General features: G+C 37.9%; 1 protein-coding gene across 4 annotated transcripts; it reads right to left on the bottom strand.

Annotated features, from left to right (window-relative positions):
* Positions 1 to 1,709: 1,709 nt before the first annotated feature.
* LOC128860930 (E3 ubiquitin-protein ligase rnf146) lies at positions 1,710 to 19,109 on the bottom strand. Of its 4 annotated transcripts, none has more exons than XR_008454318.1 (5): positions 18,421 to 19,105; positions 12,085 to 12,238; positions 11,087 to 11,638; positions 7,120 to 7,298; positions 1,710 to 7,064 (listed from the first exon to the last, which is right to left on the bottom strand). XR_008454318.1 is itself a non-coding variant. In XM_054098730.1 (4 exons), the coding sequence occupies exons 1-4, from the start codon at positions 18,841 to 18,843 to the stop codon at positions 7,180 to 7,182; spliced, it is 1,248 nt and encodes a 415-aa protein (XP_053954705.1). In that variant the 5' UTR covers positions 18,844 to 19,105; the 3' UTR covers positions 1,710 to 7,179. The 4 variants fall into 4 exon arrangements, 2 of the variants coding, with proteins under 2 accessions (XP_053954705.1, XP_053954704.1); XR_008454319.1 differs by having other exon boundaries at positions 2,520 to 2,681; XM_054098730.1 differs by having other exon boundaries at positions 1,710 to 7,298.
* Positions 19,110 to 20,214: the final 1,105 nt, after the last annotated feature.

Raw genomic sequence — 20,214 nt, forward strand, 5'->3', positions numbered from 1 at the left:
GGAGTATCGTGTACGATGCAACAGCGAGCTATATAAGAGACGTGAACAAAGTTAAGCGCGTAAAAGGCTGGCTTGGCCATGTCACCTGTATGATCGAAGACGCTTCCGCAAGGCGAATCTACGACACGTACCCCAAAAAGGAAGCCACATCTTCGTTGGAAGGACCAAGTGCTACAAGACCTGTCGGCGCTCGGGATTTCTAACGGGCACAGAAACAGCTGGCGGGCTATTTTGGATTTGGCCAAAACCAACACACGGTTGTAGCCCCACATGATTAAGTAAATCTTACCGTTAAATAGGGAACACAATTTCGTTCAAATAACTTCTCCGGCTGATTTTATACAACCCAACTTGTTCAGTATATTTTCGCCACTTACGACTTTTATCTCACCAATTGCAACTTGTATTTTTAAATTCTTGGCTCATCTTTGGAAGATGGCGCAACATTTGTTCTTAACGGCGCCCACTAAAAAAGAGTCAAATGGAGTCAAATCCCAACATTTTGGCGGCCAATTAACATCATAACCATGTCGAACCACCAGGCCAACAAGCAAGAAGTTTAAAAAAAGAAGAACAAGGCAGCGTCTAATTGGCAGAGAAAAATGCAAAAGGGCTATGCGTATCTTTCTGATATTCTGCAAGAACCAGGAAGAGAAATGAAGCGTCGTAGACCTCAGTAAGGCGGATTAGTAAGTTAAACTATGGTATCACGGTGCGCCTCAATTTAAGGCGTGTGTCGCTGGTTTCAGCAGCAGCCAATTCAACCTAACCTACGTAACTTGACGCATAATTTAAAAATAAATTTTGGGATATATTCACTATCTACTCGTATAATGCAACACGCTTTAAAAAAAAATGTGGTGGTTATACACCCTCTGTCCCCATCCTAAAATTGAAAACGGCCCCCGGAGGCTTATAATTTTTAAGTAATTTACTGTTGCAGTTAATGTTGTATAATACAGCGAAAAGTTGGCGTAGCCAGACACCTCAAATAAGAAAGAAGTTCGTTCACTGAAAACATATTTGCAATCTGCAGTATTTTTTGCTTTAGTTTAGAATTGAGAAAAATTTTTGAAAATATAAACATAGTATTTTAAGGAAAAAGTCGTCGCAGGAGAAAATTAGGAATTTTGGAATTTAGAATTCGAATTTTTTAATAGAACTCTTCTCGTACCCTCATCAGTAAAACTCCGACTACGTCATCGACAGCATTTCTGCGTAGAGCCCCTTTCCGCGTTAAAGCCATTAAACCAAAAATTAAAACGTCTCATGAATGTGTGTAGTAAGGAGGCACAATAACCCCCATCCACATCATCAACACTGAACTGAAATACTTCATTTTTGTTCATATTTTTATTTCCATTTGCAGACATCCGGCACCACAATTCTAATTTCCAACTTCAATGAATTGTTAGTGCCGATTTACACACAGAAACATCTGGAAGGCAGACACTGGAAATTCTCTTTTGATGTTTCAATCGCGGTCACATGGGCAAAATTGTTTTCGGCGACATTCGTTACTTTTGACGTTTACTTCTTTGGCATCTTTTGGTACGGATATATTCTACAGTACCTACGCGTTCGTCAACAGTTTGTTAAATATTCCAATTAAAAAGGCAACTGGATTGGATTGTTGTTTTTGTTTTTATACATACATTATGTCAAAAAAGTACCAGAAATTGTTCAATAAAACGCAAAATAGTTGTTTAATCATCAAAATTTATTTTGTCGCCTTCCAAATAGGCTCCATTCGAAGCAATACACATATGCCAACGATTAGTCCGGCCATCAAAGCACCTTTTAAACGCGTTTGAAGAGATCTTCTTCAGCTCCTTCAGCGAATTCTCTTTAATGGTCTCTATCGACTCAAAGTTTTGGAAAAAGTGACAAGGCGCTAAGTCCGGTGAATACGGTGGTTGTTCGATGATATTTGTCGAGTTGTTGGTCAAAAAAGTGTTCACAATATCAGCCTTGTGAGACGACGCGTTATCATGGTGCAAGATCCATGAGTTCTCTTTCCACAAATTTGGCTGTTTCCTACGCATATTCCCTCTCAAACGTCGCATAACTTCCAAATAATATTCTTTATTTACCGTGGAACCATTTAGAACGAGTTCCAAGTGCACAACACCATGATAATCAACGAAAACGAGTAGCATGACTTTCTCTTTTGACCGACTTTGAAGTGCTTTTTGGGTTTTGCCTCATCTGGATAGCGCCATTCAGCCGCCTGTTGACTGATTTGAATGTCAAAGTCATATACCCACGTCTCATTACCTGTTATGATGCGCTCGGTAAACATTGGGTCCGAATTCACTTGCTCAAGCCTGTCTTCAGCCATCTTCTGCCGATGAATTTTTGGAAAGAACACTTTGAAGGTAAATCTATGTCTATAAGGGTTGTTCAGGATCCACTCCCTAACATCTCTACCAAGCTTCTTAAAAAAATCATTATATTTACTTTACCTAAAATTGCCCTCTTAGCATTACACCAAGCCCGACCCATAAATTTCATCCATTATTTGCAGTACTCTGTTAATTTTTATTTCAATTTTTTTATATTCAATTTAACTTTTAATTTATTTCAATCGTACATATTTCGAAAAAACCAAGCATACTTTTGTTAAGTAGCAGCCGTTGCTTTCAAACCTTTCGAACAAATGCTGAATGAGTTTTTTGTCTCTGTAAAACAATCAAACAAAGGAATCAAGAAAATGTCATATTTGGAAGATCAAAGGATCTCAAATGCTTTACTATAAATTTTGCACAGGCGTTTTGGGCTATTTTCCGGTTTGTTAAAAATGATTTTAAAAAGAAGGTCCATGAATTATCGAAAAACAAACAAAACACGCATGGAATGAATGAAGGCAATGCAATAGAAGGCATGAATCGATCGGCAGTATTTTTTTCCAGATAGAGGTGGTTAGTACTACTGCTGCAAACGAATTTATGAAGCTAAGTAAACATGCGCACGCACAAAAACCACTGGCAGCTGTTATGTATTTATGCATGTAAGTAAGAGAAAGTGCGTTTGTTTCAAGAGTTTGCATCCACAAGCAGCTATAAATAGTGAGTTTGTTTTAGTGATTTAGTTCGAAATAATATCTATAAAACTCTGCCAAAGAGTGTAAATCCATTGAGCAACCTGTGAAACGCTAAATAACTTGATTTTAATGAGATATTTGAACTAATACCAGATGTATAACTATGAAACCGGATTTTTTTAAATTGATAAATACACCTTTAATTTACGAAAATGTTACAAATATCTTAATTAAAGAGTTACGCTTTTGTTAGTTACATAAGGGAGTCATTTGAACCGTTCATGCAAAGTCAGAGAGATGGCACTACTGGCGCGTATTGAGGTTATGTTTAGTTAGTAGCATCTCTTGAAAAAATACACACCAAGTTTCAGACAGATCGGCAAATTGTTTTGTGTTTGGCATTCGTTTGAATCGAGGAAGCTGATTTTCCTTTTCCATCACGACAAAGCTCACGCCTCAACAGTTGTGATCGCAAAATTAATGGAAATAGGGTTCCAACTCGTTTCACATGCCCCCTATTCACCAGAATTGGTTCCGTCGAATCCTTAGGACTACTATTTGTTCACCAATTTGAAGAAATGGCTGGCGAGAAAAAGATTTTATTCAAACGAGGAGATAATTGCAGTGAGGAATGGCTATTTTTCAGACTTGGAAAACTCCTATTATTCGGAAGGGATCACAAGCTCGAACAACGTTCGACTAAGTACATATATTGTATAAGCCAAAAAGAAGACTATGTCGAAAAATAAGAAAGGCAAGCAAATAAGTAAATTTTATTTTTGCACCGACTTTTCAAAAGTATTTTCTAACCTTCGTATTTTCCCATTTCTCATACAATTTTAAAAAGTGCCGCCAAAAATAAGTTCGTTTTTTGAGCCAAACTATTAATCGTTTCCTTTTACACATTTTCGTATGCAACGAAACGATGGCCGGCAAGTACCTATGTGGAGCTAAGTCTGGTGCATAAGTCGCAAAGAGTGGTGTCTGCCACAAAAACTCCTTGGTAGTGGTTTGTCATCAATGAAAACCACTTTGTATATTACTCAAAGTACGGCTAAAATCGGTGAAGCGCTCTGACAATGTTGACTTGTAATAGGTTCCCCTGGTCCACTTGGATGCTTATGCAAGATTTTTAAAAAGTTGCACATTCATATATATTCAGCGAGGGTCACATATGTATATACACCTGATATGTTTGGTAAGTATTCACTAAAAAAATGTATTAAGTCAACTAGACACGAACAAATCGGCTTCAAATTTGCTTTGAATTCCTGAGTTAGCGAAATTCTTAAGACCTTTTTGTCACATATTTGAACAAAATTTTAACAAATTCAAAATTTTTCGATTTTGGTATGTATGAGATTTTTTTGATTTTGTGCCGCTCAATTATTTTTCAGGGCAAAAATAAGAAGAATACTTTGGATCTTTGGAATAGCTGACATTTGTTGCTTTTTCTGCTCCGATAAACGGTAGTTTTTTGCAAAATAATATAGTATTTCGTCATATGCAGTGCAGTCAATTATATTCTATGTAATTCTGTGTTAAAATGAGTCCAAGAAAAAAGTATCCCTCACATATTGCTTTTTGGTAATACCAACTTGATTAAAAAGTTCTGGAACAATCGCCCGGTGATGCTCTTAGCAAACTGATTTGAGTTTTGTTTCTCTGGTTAGGTTCACACATCTGTAGTTAACATTCCTACCAAAATTTGATCGTCATTGCTTAACATTTGTAAAAGTTGGGCCGTCTTGAGTAAATCTACCTCTGCACTTGTTTCGGATTTTTATAAGTTTAGCAACATCGAGTTTGTATTAAATTGTGCGTTAAAATGGATTCAATGGTGTGAAAACCTTAGAAATGTTGGAAAAACGTTTCGGTAATGATACTCTAAAGAGAGAAGCATAAACGCTTCAGAGGTGATCGTGACTCCATCGAGGATGACGTCCTTTCTGGCAGCAAGCCGTCGATATCGAAAACTGATGAAAACATGAATAAAGTGAAAGAAAAGTTTATCAATAACCGCAAACTAACCATAAGAGAGCTGACAGAGCAGTTGAACATTGCTTATGCATCCGGTCAGGGCATTGCAGTTAATGATTTCGGTTTGCGCCGTGCTGCTGCCAAGTTGGTCCCAAAGGACATGAATTTCATGCAAATAAGGGACCGCGTTGATATCGTCAAAGACATGATTTCCAAGGCTAAATCCGACATACATCAAACGCATCATTACTGGGGGCGAGGCAAGGGTTTATGAGTACGACACGCAATCCAAACATCAGGCCACTGAGTGGAGAGCTCCGAATGAAACGAGACCAAAAGAAACCACGTCGATTTCAGTCAAAAAAGAAAGCGATGCTCATGCTTTTTACGGATTACACCTTGAATTTTTACCAGAAGGTCAGACAGTTAATAAGGACAATTATTTGGGGATGGTGAGATGTTTACGTGAAGCAATCCGCCAAAAAAAAGAGCATTTGCGGGAAAACAACTCGTGGACTTTATACCTTTCAACAGCAACGAATTCACCTGATATGGCTTCTTGCGATTTTCTGTTTGAGCGAGTCAAAAAACAACTATGGGGAATGCGTTTTAACAGTCAAAAGGGCGTAATGGAAAGGTCGAAGACGGCTTTGATGGCTATACCGACAATATAGTTCCAAAAATGTTTCGAAAGCTGGAGCAAGCACTGGCATTAGCGCGTTGCAGTTGTTGCGAATACTTTGAAGGGGAATAAAGTTGAGCCTTTTTGAGGAATAAAGTTGTATTTTGAATTTACTGAATATATTCCGGGAGCGTTTTGATCAAGGGTAAATTGCGTAAATGGTTTATCCTGGGCGATACTACGATTACTAACATGTGGGTCAACTTCGATTATTCCTGTGATTTTATTAACATTTTTCGATATTTTCTTTAACATCAAAAATGCCTAAATGGAATCGATGAAACCAAAATTGCACGTAATTAGCTGTTACAGTATCAGCACAACAAACACCATTTCCAATATTAGCGACATTCAACCTGGCTTGCGTTTTCGCCTTTATCAAAGAAAAACTGTAAAATGTACCGGATTTTCTCTTTCTTGGCTTCCATTATTAACATTCTGTAACTCACAACTGAATGAAAAAAACAAAAAACAACAAAATAAGTTTTTTAGTGTGAAATGTTAAACTTTAAATATTTTGATTTTTACTTTGCAAGATATCGATCTCTACAGTCATCTACCGCGAAAATAATGGATCTCTTTTTCCCCAAACTATTTTACGAGTTTTAAACGTTTTTCGCTAGCACCTTGTTGCTTCTTTAGAAAGTTTCAGGAATAAATATTCTGGAAGCCCGTTTAGAATTTATGATTATGCACAGAATTATAGGGAACAATGGCGAGTAAGCGAATACTCCAGAAGTACTCGAACTATCAGTCCCGCTTTACTGGGAAAGATCAAATTTTGTTTTTCTAATTCGGATCTGATTTGATCGCATCTAAGGGACTTTAAATTTTAAAAATCGCATCGGAACATCAAGAAAGCAAAAGCTGCTAAAATCAAATGAGTTGCTTTGCCAGAAGTCCACAGACGCTGTAGGAATGTATGAAGCTCAAAGGTAGGCAGGTGCTAATGAAAATTTGTGATCAAAACAGTACAGGACAAAAAGAAAATTAAGCTTGATGAGAACTAGGGCAGTCCTATATGCCAAATACACTTTGGTGTCTACCTTTATTGCTTTATATAATCTGTGCATGTGATTTTATAAAAAATTATTTTCTGCTTGGTCTAAAAATCAAAATCTTGCTGTGCTGAAAATATACGTAAATAGGTCGGGAGAAAGGTATGCAAAGTTATAGTATATGAAATATAAAATTTAGTACAAATTAATTTTATGAGTTTGAAAAATGATTTAGAAATTTGCATCATTTTAGTACGAGAATAACATCCACAGGTGTGAGAGACCGCTCTGACTGTTATATGAATCAAATACGTATGCGCGTTTAGTTCTCCGTGCTCTTCTTCTTCAACTAGTTTTTATGCTTTATGGTAAATTATTTTACTAATCTGTATTATTGAGTGATAAATTAGACTTACGACTACTACATGTATAACGGGATATTTGTAGTGGACAACAAGTGGCTTTTGCTTTTTGTTTTAGTTTTGTACACAGTAGTTGGGTATCAGTAGGGATTTGTAAAACTCCAATATACTGATGACGCAATCTTTGAGAATGTATTGCACGGATAGGAAAAGGTGGAAGGAACGATTCACGCCTATGATTAAGAAATAAGAAATTAACACAATTATTAGTTGATTATTAATATATATATATATATATGTAGGTATATGTGTATGTGCATGATTAATATTTGAATATGTATGGTATGCATGTATAAGTAAGTACTATGATACTACAACAGCTCATCAGGCAAAATGCATGTTTTGCTTAATAATTATTATTACTAACATTATTTCTACTATTACACGCTTGGCAATTTCTATAATAATGGTATATATGTATAACTAGCTAATTTTATATATTTAGTAGAACAGATGTATGCATGGGCCTATTTATATGTACGTATGTATGTACTTAGTATCAATTAATGCCTGCAATAGTATTTATGATAGTAATGCAACAGTAATGCAAAACAAAATGCGCTTATACATTTATTTATAGCGTAGCATGTTTTACAAGGTGCGTTCCAAAGTAATCAAACGAAAAAGAAAGAACGGCAAGAAAGAACGGCTAAGGAATGCATTTCTACCAACATTTTATGCAATAATTAAAAAATAAATTTTTTTTGGCATTTCTAAGGAATAAATTTGCACCTAAATTTAATGCAATCATTTTTTTATTTTTTATATATTTTTATTAATTATGAAGCTTCAATTTTTAAATATTTCGTGTTCCAAGATCATTTCAAAAATTACTCAGCCATGATTTTTAGCAGCTTCCAGATCAGAAGTTTCCACTGCGAATTCGTGGGCGAATATGCACGAAAAGTTTAAGTCGAAAACTCAGTCAAGCTAAGATGACAGTACTGGCGCGTATTGAGATCTAAACATAATCTCTTGGAAAAACACACACCAAATTTTAGCCAGATCGGTATATTTATTTGTGTTTGGCATTCGTTTGAGTCGAGAAAGTCTAGTCATTTTCCTTTTCGATCACGATAATGCCCTAGCTCAGGTTTGAAAAGTTTTGGTCGCAAAATTAATGGAAATAGAGTTTCAACTCGTTTCACATCCTCAATCAGACTACTATTTGTTCCCCAATTAGAAGAAATGGCTGACGGGGAAAAAGATTTTATGCAAATGAAGAGGTGATTGCAGAAATGAAAGGCTATTTTTCAAACTTAGAGAAATCTTATTATTTGGAAGGGATCAACAAACTAGATCAGCGTCAGATTAAGTGCGTAATCTAAACAGAGACTATGTCGAAAAATAAAAAAACGACCCTCGTATATCAAGGAATGTTTGGAAAAAATATGACATTGACTGATGAACTCTTGATACAAGTCCACCAAATTGTCCTAACCTCAGACCAATTGAAAGGTGCTGAACTTTGTACAATCAAAGCTTTGACAGAAATCAAAGCAACAAAAAAATGGTCAAGGATGCTAAAGATTTATGGGAGCAGCGGTGTTCATCTCATGAATTGGAATTATGAGATATTGCCATAAAATTTGGAATTATTAGATGTTGCCATAAAACTCTTGATGGATTGATTACCCAATACAAAAAAAGATTGCCCAAAAAACAAAAAAAAAAAAAATAGAAAATGCTTCAATATAAGCAGTTCAAAATGAATGCTGTTTTACAAATCTTTAAAACTTCTTCTTCTGGAGATTTGAAATAAGGATTTTTTTAAGTTTTTTTGAATTTGAAGTTGCACAATTTTTTCAAAAGCTAATAAAGCGTTATTATTGCGCATCTGTCATCGGTATTAAAACCAGCATCGAGCAAAGAGCTAAAATTCAGTTCTGTTTTAACTGCTAATATCGGTTTAACGACTTTTAACTGTTAACTGTTGTTGTTATTGTTGTAGTAGCTTACTATCATATGCTAACCGTATTCGTTTGATTTTGACGCTTGGTCATTTTGACAATCGTGATGAACATCGCGGCGACTGATCAAAGCATTCATTTAATTTGCTTTTATATATATAATTGGCGCGTACACCCCTTATGGGAATTTGGCCGAGCTCCTCCTCCTATTTGTGGTGTGCGTTTTGATGTTGTTCTACAAATGGAGGATGGACCTCCAGTTTCAAGCCGATTCCGAACGGCAGATATTTTTTTATGAGGAGCTTTTCATGGCAGAAATACACTCGGACGTTTGCCATTGCCTGCCGAGGAGCGACCGCTATGAGAAAAATGTTTTTCTTCATTTCGATGTTTCACCGAAATTCGAATCTACGTTCTCTCTGAATTCCGAATGGTAGTCACGCGCCAACCAATTCGGCTACGGCGGCCGCAATTTGCTTTTAGACCGTGAAAATTATTGTATTGTTTGGAAGGAAAACTATTTGGGATAAAATCAAAAAGGAACTGCTTATTTAAAAAAATACCTGTTTACTTCGGAAAGCACCTTAAAGCTCATGCAGGGGGCAGTACATGGAGAAATTCCCGAATTCCGTGCATCTGGCCAAGAACAGTTGAAAAAACACAGCGATCGCTGTGTTGTCATAGACTAAAAACTTTTGGTGAATGCTGCTGCTACTGTGACCTAAGTCGGTCCTTGTTGTTCTGACAGCATAAAGGTTTAGAGTTAGCCCTTGGCCGGATATGAATTCAGACTCTTCTCGTACTGGAGATAGACCCATATATCGTGGATCATAATGATTTTCTGAATTTAGAGATCACTTCATATGTTAAAAAAAATCTATTGGAAGCATTATTGCGTGTCAATGTAATTAACAACTTGTTTTTCATCTACACTACACATTCTCTACACCCTATAAGTTATGTATGTATGTATGTAATATTGTATTTTTCTTAGCTAAATATTTAGAATATGTTTAATGAGCCGACGATTATTTGTAGGTAAGCATTTCTTGTGTTTATTATTCATAAAAATAATATTATTGGCCCTTTTTTCGAACCGGAGAGACTCTACACTTCTACACTTTTAATTTTTTGCATATATCTTTATTTTCAGCTTGGTAAACTTTAGATGAAATACCTTACAGCTGCTATTTATGACATCTTCATTTTGTCCAAACTAGGAAGTAGCGACTCTGAATGCTCAAAATATTTACGTTTGCCAGGTACATGTCTTTTAGTTGTCAATTGTTATTATTCTTCTTCTATTGCAATTAAATACATTTACTACTTTTCTATACAAGCGAACATTTAAGTTTATTTATAGTGTAAATACTAGTTTTTATGCATTTTCTGCATTTCTAAACCTAAAATTTTAATCAATTATAACTCGCTTAGAATTTTCCGTATTTAAATTATCGCTAAAGATTAAACACACCGGCACATACATACATACAAACATGTATGTATTATATTATAATTATAGGCAGAACACCTTGTCTACTGAGCTAACCAATTCTGTACACACAGAATTACATACAGTAAAATTCACCGCGCTCCAAATACTTTTATCCTAAATGCACACTTCCCTACGTAAATTGCAAACATTGTTTGCGTGTGTGTGTGTGTGTGTGTGTGTGTGTGTGAATGTTTTCAATCCTATATAATTTTCCCTTTGCACTTCTAGAATCGTATATGACGCTGTGCATAGCGGCCATCCACGTCACCGCCATTCTCTTCGTCGCTGTCCGAGTCGATGATGTTGCGTAATGTCAGCGCATGGAAATCGTTCAATGTTTGCTCAAACAGATCTATTGTCTGTTGATCAGCCTCGGAAATCAAACTTTGTGTCGCATCGAGTAGATCTTCGGCTGCATCAAGCAACTCCCGACTACCATGCGCAACAAGCGCCGTAGCAGACACGCTGCCACTCCCATGACCGGATGACGTGGAGGTGCCAGTCGCCCTGTTACCCGTTGGGTGATAGCTGCCACTATAATTCCCTGTATTCTCACCACTCAACTGTTGTTGTGCAGTGCGTTCATCATCCTCTGTGTGTTGTTGAGCTGAAGCAGCCACTACTGCTGCTGTGTTGCGCGAAAGTTCATCAGCATGGGCTAATGTGGATCCGATTATATCGCTTGCTATACGTATGGCCGCATCAGTGGCGGCAATAGTTGAAATGAAATCGCTCGCATTGGCCGGGTGGCGCATGTTATAGTAGTTTAGTGGTAGGCTGAGATCTGATGAGGAATCTGTTGGTGTATTCGAGGCACCAAGACCTATAGCTACACTTTGTTGTTGTTGGTAGATTTGTGAAGCAAAATTTGAGTCGGTTATAACAGTGTTTCCCTCGATGCGCAACCCAGCTACACCTTTTTTCGGTATCGTGGCAAGATCACGCTTAACCCGTCGGCAACGACTAGGCTCATTTTGGCGTTGTTGCACCATTGTTTCCAGGTCGACTACGTACACATAGCCAGCGACCAATATGATACAGGATTTTTCTCCTTTCTTAAATGCCTCCTCAATATCCTGGCTGGTACGGTCGTCATATTGCCACCAACCTAATAAATTCCACGTAAAAACATTTGATTAAATTTATTTGTAGAAATAAGGAGTTGAGTATTTGAACAAACAAGCAAGTTATTATATTGTATCTATGTGCAGTGGATTTGTTGTGTGCGTGTACGTGTTATTTCTATTTAAATTTGAGTATTCCAGCTACGCCTTTGGTTGGCATATGCTTCGAGCGACAGATCTTGCGCTTTCGTGTGGGATAATCGAATGGATGCTGCACCATATCGCCAAAGTCGATCGTATACATTGTGCCGCAAATCAGTATCTCATGTTGGCAGCCCTCTTCCAGATCAACCGTACCTGTACTGAGCATGCGCGCCTGATACGCTTCTTCGATATCCTTGGAAGAGCGCGGATCATATGCCCACCAACCGCCTGAGGGAGTTTACCTTAATTTTGTGAGTAAATGAATTCTTTATATGTCGACACTTACCATTTCTTCCTTCGTAGAACCACTGATAACCATCTTCGGTGGATTTAGTTGCACAAATGTCATCGATGCCATTCACCAGATCAGGATGGTCAAGGAATTCAGGCGGTATTTCACGTCTACACATAGCACAACGCCGATTTTTATAAGCGACGCCCTGGAGCAAATAATTAATATAATAATATTTTTATTATTTATTGATGATTAAAGAGTTGGAGGAGCTATGGTTACATTAAAAATTAAATTATATTAGAAAGAATGAAAGAAATGAATGAGACAAGATTCAAAAGAGAGGTCGGTCTTGAAATCCATTACGTCCTCTACTCTTCACAATACCTCAACTAAGCCAGGTTCTTTTAAGAAATCTGCAGGCCCACCCCAAGTCAAGATATTCACTTCTTCTCCTCGAACTCGAGAAGGAAATGTGGCTGTGTCTCTAAGGACGACTCGCAGAATAAGCAGAACCAGTAACTTTCAATTTCACAACAATTCATCGTTGGCATTTATGTAATCCATTGGAAATAGTCATGTAAAATTAAAAAATTGGAATATGGACAACTTCTTCTTCTTTCACAGCATTACAACGAGGGGTGCGTCAAAGCTTCCTTCAAAATGCTCCTCCAAAGCGGTAGGTCTTCAGCTTTTGCTTCGTATTTACGTGCTTATTATACCATCGGATCCTCGGTCTGACTTAAGCCTTCACGTCCATTAGCTTTCCTGCCATGGCTTTCTCCACGGCACAGTCAGCAGGCTTTAACTAAACGCACAACTGTCTCGTTCTGAGTGATATCGTTTAGTTCGGAATCGTACCGGATTCTATAGGCCCCATCATCCATTCTAATTGGGTCAAAATATGGAAAAGTAGGAAGACGAAACGCAGGCTCAGATAGAATTTTGCGTAAACATACAAACCGCCAGCGAACTCGGCTTAGAATTTCAAAAACTGATTTTCAAGCACTATACTCAAGACACAACGAAACTTCGCCACTATTAGAAAAATGTCCCTGTAATTATACACTTTTCAAGAATTTAGCTATCAAAGATCTCTAGAACGGTCAGAGAATACCGACTAAAACACTAAAATAACAAACAACTAAGTGTCGTTTCCACGACAGTTGGATCTAAGTTATCTGATCAACTCGGCTCTATAGATATTCAGCCAATAACTGGCACTGTGAAGCAGGCGCCAATAATTTATAGGGAAGTGCAGACTCTTGAGGTCATCCTCCCACTCTGCACGAAACACCTTTCCCCAGCCATACATCAGCATGGATTCCGCCAGAGTACACAGTACTCACCGCCATACACACCCAAATTAACCGCGGCTTAACAAAAAACCGTCCCTGCGAGAAAACTGTCCTAGTAGCTTTGTACTTGAAGAAGGCTTTCGACACAGTCAGCCACTTCACGCTGCTGGACGATATTATACAGCTGACCTTCCAGCTGTCATTTTTCATCTTTCGAGACCAAAACTCAAAATAGAGGTAAATAAAGCAAGATGTTCCGCAGGGTGGTGTCCTTTCTATATATTGAAGCTCCACCAACCACCAAAGAGAATTTCCCTGGTCTGCTACGCTGACGATTGTTCGATAATGGCATCAGGCAATAACATTGATGACTTGTGAACGATTATTTCACCAGACTTTCCCGCTTCTTCACTACGAGGAAGACATCTCCAACTTTCTTCCACTAAATCCAAGACGACTCTCACGAAGAAGCTCAAACCACAGCTAAAGGTAAGTCACCTTTGACAGCTTGCTCTCCTTCTCCGCGCACACAACCGCTATTGAAACGAAAGTACAGAATCGCAACAAGGTCCTCAAGTCGCTTGCCGGCAGCACTTGGGGCAAAGACAAAGAAATGTTGCTGTCGACTTTCAAAGCAATAGGCCGACCGGTTTTTAACTATGCTGCGCCTGTCTGTGATACGCAGTGGACGAAGCTCCAGACCTGCCAAAATACTGCTATTAGGACCGGGACAATACAACACCTGCATGACGAGGCTCACATGCTTCCTGTGAAGGAGCATAACAAACTGCTCAACAAGCAGTTTCTGCTAGGGTGTCACCGTAGGCCTCACCCATGCAGACACCTGCTTCAGCCTGAGCCACCTCCCAGGCACATCAGGAGGCACTTCCTCAACTACGTGGAGGACCACTCCAGGATCAGATAGTGTACAGAGAGGCCATAAACGGCATTCATGGGGAGACCCTTACCACCTTCTTAAGCTCCCGACCCCCGAATGCCGTTATCGGAGTCCAACCACCACCTATTGCAGACGAAGAGCTCCAGCTTCCCCGAGGTTAGCAGTTTAGCAGGTTAAACTCCTACTTATCCAGAATCGACCCCGACATACTAAACCTATGACCGGCATGTGAAGGCACCTCGCACGACACTAACTACCTTTTCACATGCCCCATCAAACTCATTCATCTAACACCCCTCTCCTTCTGGACCCAACCTGCCGAAACAGCAAGTTTCCTTCCTGTGCCTACCGTTAGATGAGGTAGACGAAGACTACAGGTGACTACATCGCACTGACAGGGTTTAGTAAGCTCCTAGAACCACATTTTTGCTATCTATTGCAATTTGCAATCTTTTGTGAGTTTTGACATACCCCTCTATAAAAAGTAGCATCAAAATCCGATTTTTTGCATAGAGAAAAATGCTGATAAGCTATTGTTTTGCCACTACAATATAAAATTATCCACTTTTAAGTATTAAATAATGACTGACCTGAGCAAAAATGAATGCAATTGAGACCTATAGTAGGTTCACATATAGGGTGGGCCATTTAAATTTGCTTTTTGATTCGGATATAAAAAAAAAACTAATCAATATTTTTTCAAACTTTTTTTTTATTTTGAAGATTGAACATTGTCATTTATAAATGAAAAAATAATATCGTTCAAATGACTGCCACGACTGACTTTACAGTAGGCCATTCGGTCAACCCAATTTTTAAGCACATTTTCGATTGTTTGGGCTCCAATTTCATGAATGGCAACTTCGATTTCGTGTTTTAAAGCATCAATCGTCTCTGGATGGTTCGCATAGCATTTGTCCTTAACGGCTCCCCACAAAAAATTGTCCAACGGGCTTAAATCACAGCTCCGAGGCGGCCAATTGATATCGGAATTTCGGCTGATTATTCGGTTTTCAAAAACGGTAGCCAAAAGTTCGAGTGTAACTTTGGCAGTGTGACAAGTTGCACCGTCGTGTTGAAACCAAATGTCGTCCATGTCATCCTTTTCAATTTTTGGGAACAAAAACTCGTTGAGCATGTCACGGTAACGCTCGCCATTTACTGTAATCGCGGCTCCTCGCTCATTTTCGAAAAAAAAATGGCCCGATGGTGCCGCCAGACCAAAAACCGCACCAAACAGTGACTCGTTGTGGATGCATTTGCTTCTCTACAATAACGTGTGGATTTTCTGAGCTCCAAATCCGACAATTTTGCTTATTGACGTAGCCACCGATGTGAAAATCATAAAAGAAGAAAAAGACTCACACTTTGGAAATAGGTTTTCAATATTTCCCAATTTTGTTCAAGCGTATAGCGTTCCATTTCGTAAATGTCAAATCTTTAAGTAAATTATGAACACATTTGACATGTCATTTGTGTTACCATTCTCAAAAAAATAGGTGGTTCAAAAAGCAAACGCTATATGGCCCACCCTGTATAACTCGACTATCTACTTTTTCGAGCTTAACTCCCAATCTACAATTAAAAAGCGAGATCAACCACACAGAATTCCTCTCCCGAAATCCGAGATTATAAATATACTTTTTTCTGTACAACCCTGCATTTTCTGTGTTATCGATAATAATTTCATTACAAATGTAAGCAGCAACGTAAAAGTAAAAACTAAATAAAACGGATGTCGGCAAATAGAAGACTCTGTGGACATAATTCTAATAATATTTTCGTTAGATTTTATTAAGCAACTGTCTATTACTAGCAGTGAGTTGTGCAATTAAAATATCTATTGCTTCTCTTTGCCTTTTCTTAATAACTAAACAAACCAAAAATACTAAAATACTGTTGTTGTAGTAGCATAAACATTCCCCATACTTACATACGGGGAATGCTGCTGGAGTGACAGTTCTCGGCCGGATATAAATCCGAGTCGTTTCGGTAACGTAGAACCGACTCTCGTGGGAACGAGCAACACGCGGTCATTAGTACCGCTTTTTGTACCGAATTGTCACGGAAGATGATAAATGGTGCCTATACATTAATATGAAGCAAAGAAAAGAGGGGGTGGCTCCAGGAAATACGCCAAAGCCGAGGGTCAAGCCGGCACCGACCGATTACCATATTTTCCACTCCCTGTCAAACCATATTACCTTCGATAACAAAGTGGTCCTTAAAAACTGGCTCGACAACTTCTTTGACATCAGGCCAGGCGATTTTTGGCGGAACGGCATCAACAAATTGGCCGAGAGGTGGGAAGAGGTCGTAAACAGCAAAGGCGAATATGTAATCAATTAACTTATTGGCACAATTATTGTTTTCTGCCGAATGGGTTGGTGCGTGATTACCATTCGGAATTCACAGAGAAATCGTTGGTTCGAATCTCGGTGAAAGCAAAATTAATAAAAAAAACATTTTTCTAATAGCGGTCGCCCCTCGGCAGGCAATGGCAAACCTCCGAGTGTATTTCTGCCATGAAAAAGCTCCTCATAATCATAATCAATATCTGCCGTTCGGAGTCGGCTTGAAACTGTAGGTCCCTCCATTTGTGGAACAACATCAAGACGCACACCACAAATAGGAGGAGGAGCTCGGCCAAACACTTAACAGAAGTGTACGCGCCAATTATTTATTTTATTTTTAAGAACGCCAATACCCAATACTATTTTTTTGAAGTTCGTATGAAATTGTATTTGGTTATCGTTATAATGAATTATTTTTTTCAGTTTACTATCATGATTTTATTGTTAACAGCCACAATTCCTTAAAAAAAACACAACTCAAAAAAATCTTTATTTTTCATTTTTTTCCCACTGTGTGGACACTACTATTATTTTGACCGCAGCTGTATGTAATACTCAGATACTGTTAAAATGCGACCAACAAACGATGGTATGTTTACTTTCTTTTTATTTTGTGAGCGAATAATTTTTGTGAATTTTTAAGAACGGAAAATTATTCGCTTGCACCTCGAAATTTTATATGTATATAATTAATTAACTCTTAAATAAACTAACATTCTTCAACTCAATTAATTCCAATTAGGTATGCAGCAGACAAAGATCCAAACAAAACAATAAAGAAGTATGACTGGGTATCTCATTAAGAGAAAACCTTAGAGCGCAGACAATTCGCACCGTAAACAGTGCATTTTCAATGCCAGTCATTCTGTTATACTATATACGTGAACACATATGTATGTACGTACTTGCAAATAAGATCGCTACATAACAGCCATTTGCTGTCGAAAAGCGTTGGCGACTATTTTGGCAAGATATAAACTGAATCAAGAAACAAACAGTTGAGCCACGAATTTTGTTTCTCATTTGTTGTAGCGTTATCGTAAGATAATAGCCACAATCTATAGCCTTCAAATCCGTTGCTTTCATTGTTGTCTTCAAATACTTTTATCACAATTGCAACAATTTTTGCAAATAGTTAGATGTTATTATGATTAAAACATGTTGGCTACATCGAACGGCGGTCTATGGATGTCCAAATCTAGCACCACTGCGTAGACTATGACGTCGTATCGACTTGAATGCCGAAACTTGAACTTAAACCATAAATTGCATACGCAGTGCGCATAATTAAATATTTTTGGTCGAATTAGCAATGGTTTGCCTGCCCTGCACGTGCCAGTGACTGCGGCAGCAAGCAATTTTTTTCAACGTAAATTTGGAATGCTTTATAAGCGTTATGAAAATAAATATACCTATTTAGTGCATTGAAAGTCAATACGCAAAATTCGTTCATACATATCTGTATGCCGGTGAAAAAGTGCTTAGTAGGGAACACAAGTTTTTACCCTTCCATTTAGAATTTTAAAATTTGCCATTCTATATACAACCTGGTCACATTCTATGGGATCTCAATCGAAATTACGATTTTTTTTTAAACTTCCGTATTGTAAAACAAAAGCGTAATCACAAAACACTTGCGTTTTTTTTTTTTCAAAATACTTGCGGCTACTCAACCAAACAGCTCACGTATCGCTGAAAGATTTAAATATGTGCTAGTGTACTATACGCCTTATGCCGACGTATGGACATGCATTTGGCTATTTTCCATTTTATCTACTAAAAACAATGGCAATGGCATTTGTATTTTGTATTTATGAATTCTATACCACATTATACTTACTTTCACGCACAGGAAACAAAAGATATGCCCACATGGCAGACGGGCGGGGTGTATACAAGTTTGTAGGCATATTGGGCATTCGATTGTGGTTGAAGGTCCAGCCGCGTCCTCCCCACCCTGCGACTGCTCCTCAGGACTATTATCTACGGCTATGGTGGCGGCAGCTGATTTCGAGGTAGAAGGGGCTGGGCTAGTGTTGCAAAGATCGATTACGGCATCAGTTGCATTTGCAACGTCGCCTGTTGTTGTTGCAATTGATGATGCAGACACTGGCATTGCGGGCAAAACCAAATTTTGTTCAGACTCCAGTGGCACCACTACCGCCGCATTTGCTTCCTCACGCCTTGCCATCACTCTTGATACGGTCGCTAATACGTTGGCCCCCTGATCCAAGCTTTCGCTTTGTTCTTCGCTTTGCTCCATTCACTTTCAAGTAATGAAATATTGAACACTTTTTATTACTTTTATAATCTTATTGAAGTTGCACAATGTTGTAACTGTTATGCGTTGGCAAATTTTCTATATTATTTTCTTGATGCAACTTTCTGTTTATGACATCGCCGCGATTGTTGCTTCCGACAACAACTCTCAAATACAACCAAATTACCTTAAATCTGAACAAATAAGAACTATTTGGATGTTTTTATTTTAGCAACAATTTCGCCTCGTTGCTTTCGATATTCGCCGTAACGAATTGCAAACAGGTGGAGAAGCGATTTTGTTGCCGTCAGGTGACGCTGTATCAATTCAGCGTAGAGCTGCCATATCGGTGAGCATTAATAATAAAACAGTTTTTATTTTAAACTATTACAAATATAAATTTCTATTCATGCAAAATTAAAAAATCCCTGCAAGAACCTACTACTTAAATCACTATTGGCTTACAGGAGGGCTTTTCGTTTCGCCAAACGCTAGAAAGTGGCAAATAGATGAAGCAACTGATATAAATAAACATATCTTGTTAGCGCCAGAAAAGAGCTGCCAAAAATTACATTTGCTTCTTTAACAAAAAAATAAGTAACTTCTACAATTAAATAATTAATTTTGGTTTAATCTAATTTTCTGTTTAAGCCGATTATGGACCCGGTCAATAGACTTCTCTACACTCTTCTCAAATGTGTGTACCTCTTCAATTTCAAATACGTCTCAAAATAATTAAAATAATAAGAATTTAACCTGCGTGGCGTTTTTTATAAACTTTCTCTTCTCAAGGCTCATATAAGTCTGAAATTTTTTAAATTTGCACAGTCAAAGGACAAATAGGGAACGCTTTTGATGCAGAAATCGAAATATTTGGATTTCACAAAGACTTGCCAAATTTTATTTCGACATTTGTGAAATATGTACATATGTATGTGTATAGTAGGAGTATATATACATATATATAATTGGCGCCCACACCCTTTTTGGGTGTTTGGCCGAGCTCCTCCTCCTATTTGTGGTGTGCGTCTTGACGGTGTTCCACAAATGGAGGGACCTACAGTTTCAAGCCGACTCCGAACGATAGATATTTTTGAAGTGAAAACTTCTTTAGAATCGTTGGGAGTGATTTGAGACTCGATGAAACGAAAAAGCGACACCAAAAATAAGAAGAAAAAAGATATCCGTATATATATGTATGTATAGAAAATGCTTCATTACCAGGCACACAGAAGGATGGCATAAGCAAATTTAAATTTGTGAATTTATATATGTATGTATATATGCGGATATATGTATATATGTTGTGTGTATGTACATATGTGCCTCGCCACAGCAAAACATACGGTAAAATTTCTCAAGAAATCCAGCGCG

The sequence above is a fragment of the Anastrepha ludens genome, chromosome 4 (assembly GCF_028408465.1).
Source record: "Anastrepha ludens isolate Willacy chromosome 4, idAnaLude1.1, whole genome shotgun sequence".
Taxonomy (NCBI): domain Eukaryota; kingdom Metazoa; phylum Arthropoda; class Insecta; order Diptera; family Tephritidae; genus Anastrepha; species Anastrepha ludens.

Excerpts from the sequence above, each read along its gene's own strand:
- LOC128860930 (XM_054098729.1), bottom strand. The coding sequence starts at position 18,843 with ATGGAGCAAAGCGAAGAACAAAGCGAAAGCTTGGATCAGGGGGCCAAC. Across the intron at positions 12,239-18,420 it reads TTTGTTTCCTGTGCGTGAAA|GGCGTCGCTTATAAAAATCG; the intron begins GTAAGTATAATG and ends TATTTGCTCCAG. Across the intron at positions 11,639-12,084 it reads GTTCTACGAAGGAAGAAATG|GTTGGTGGCAATATGACGAC; the intron begins GTAAGTGTCGAC and ends GGAATTTATTAG.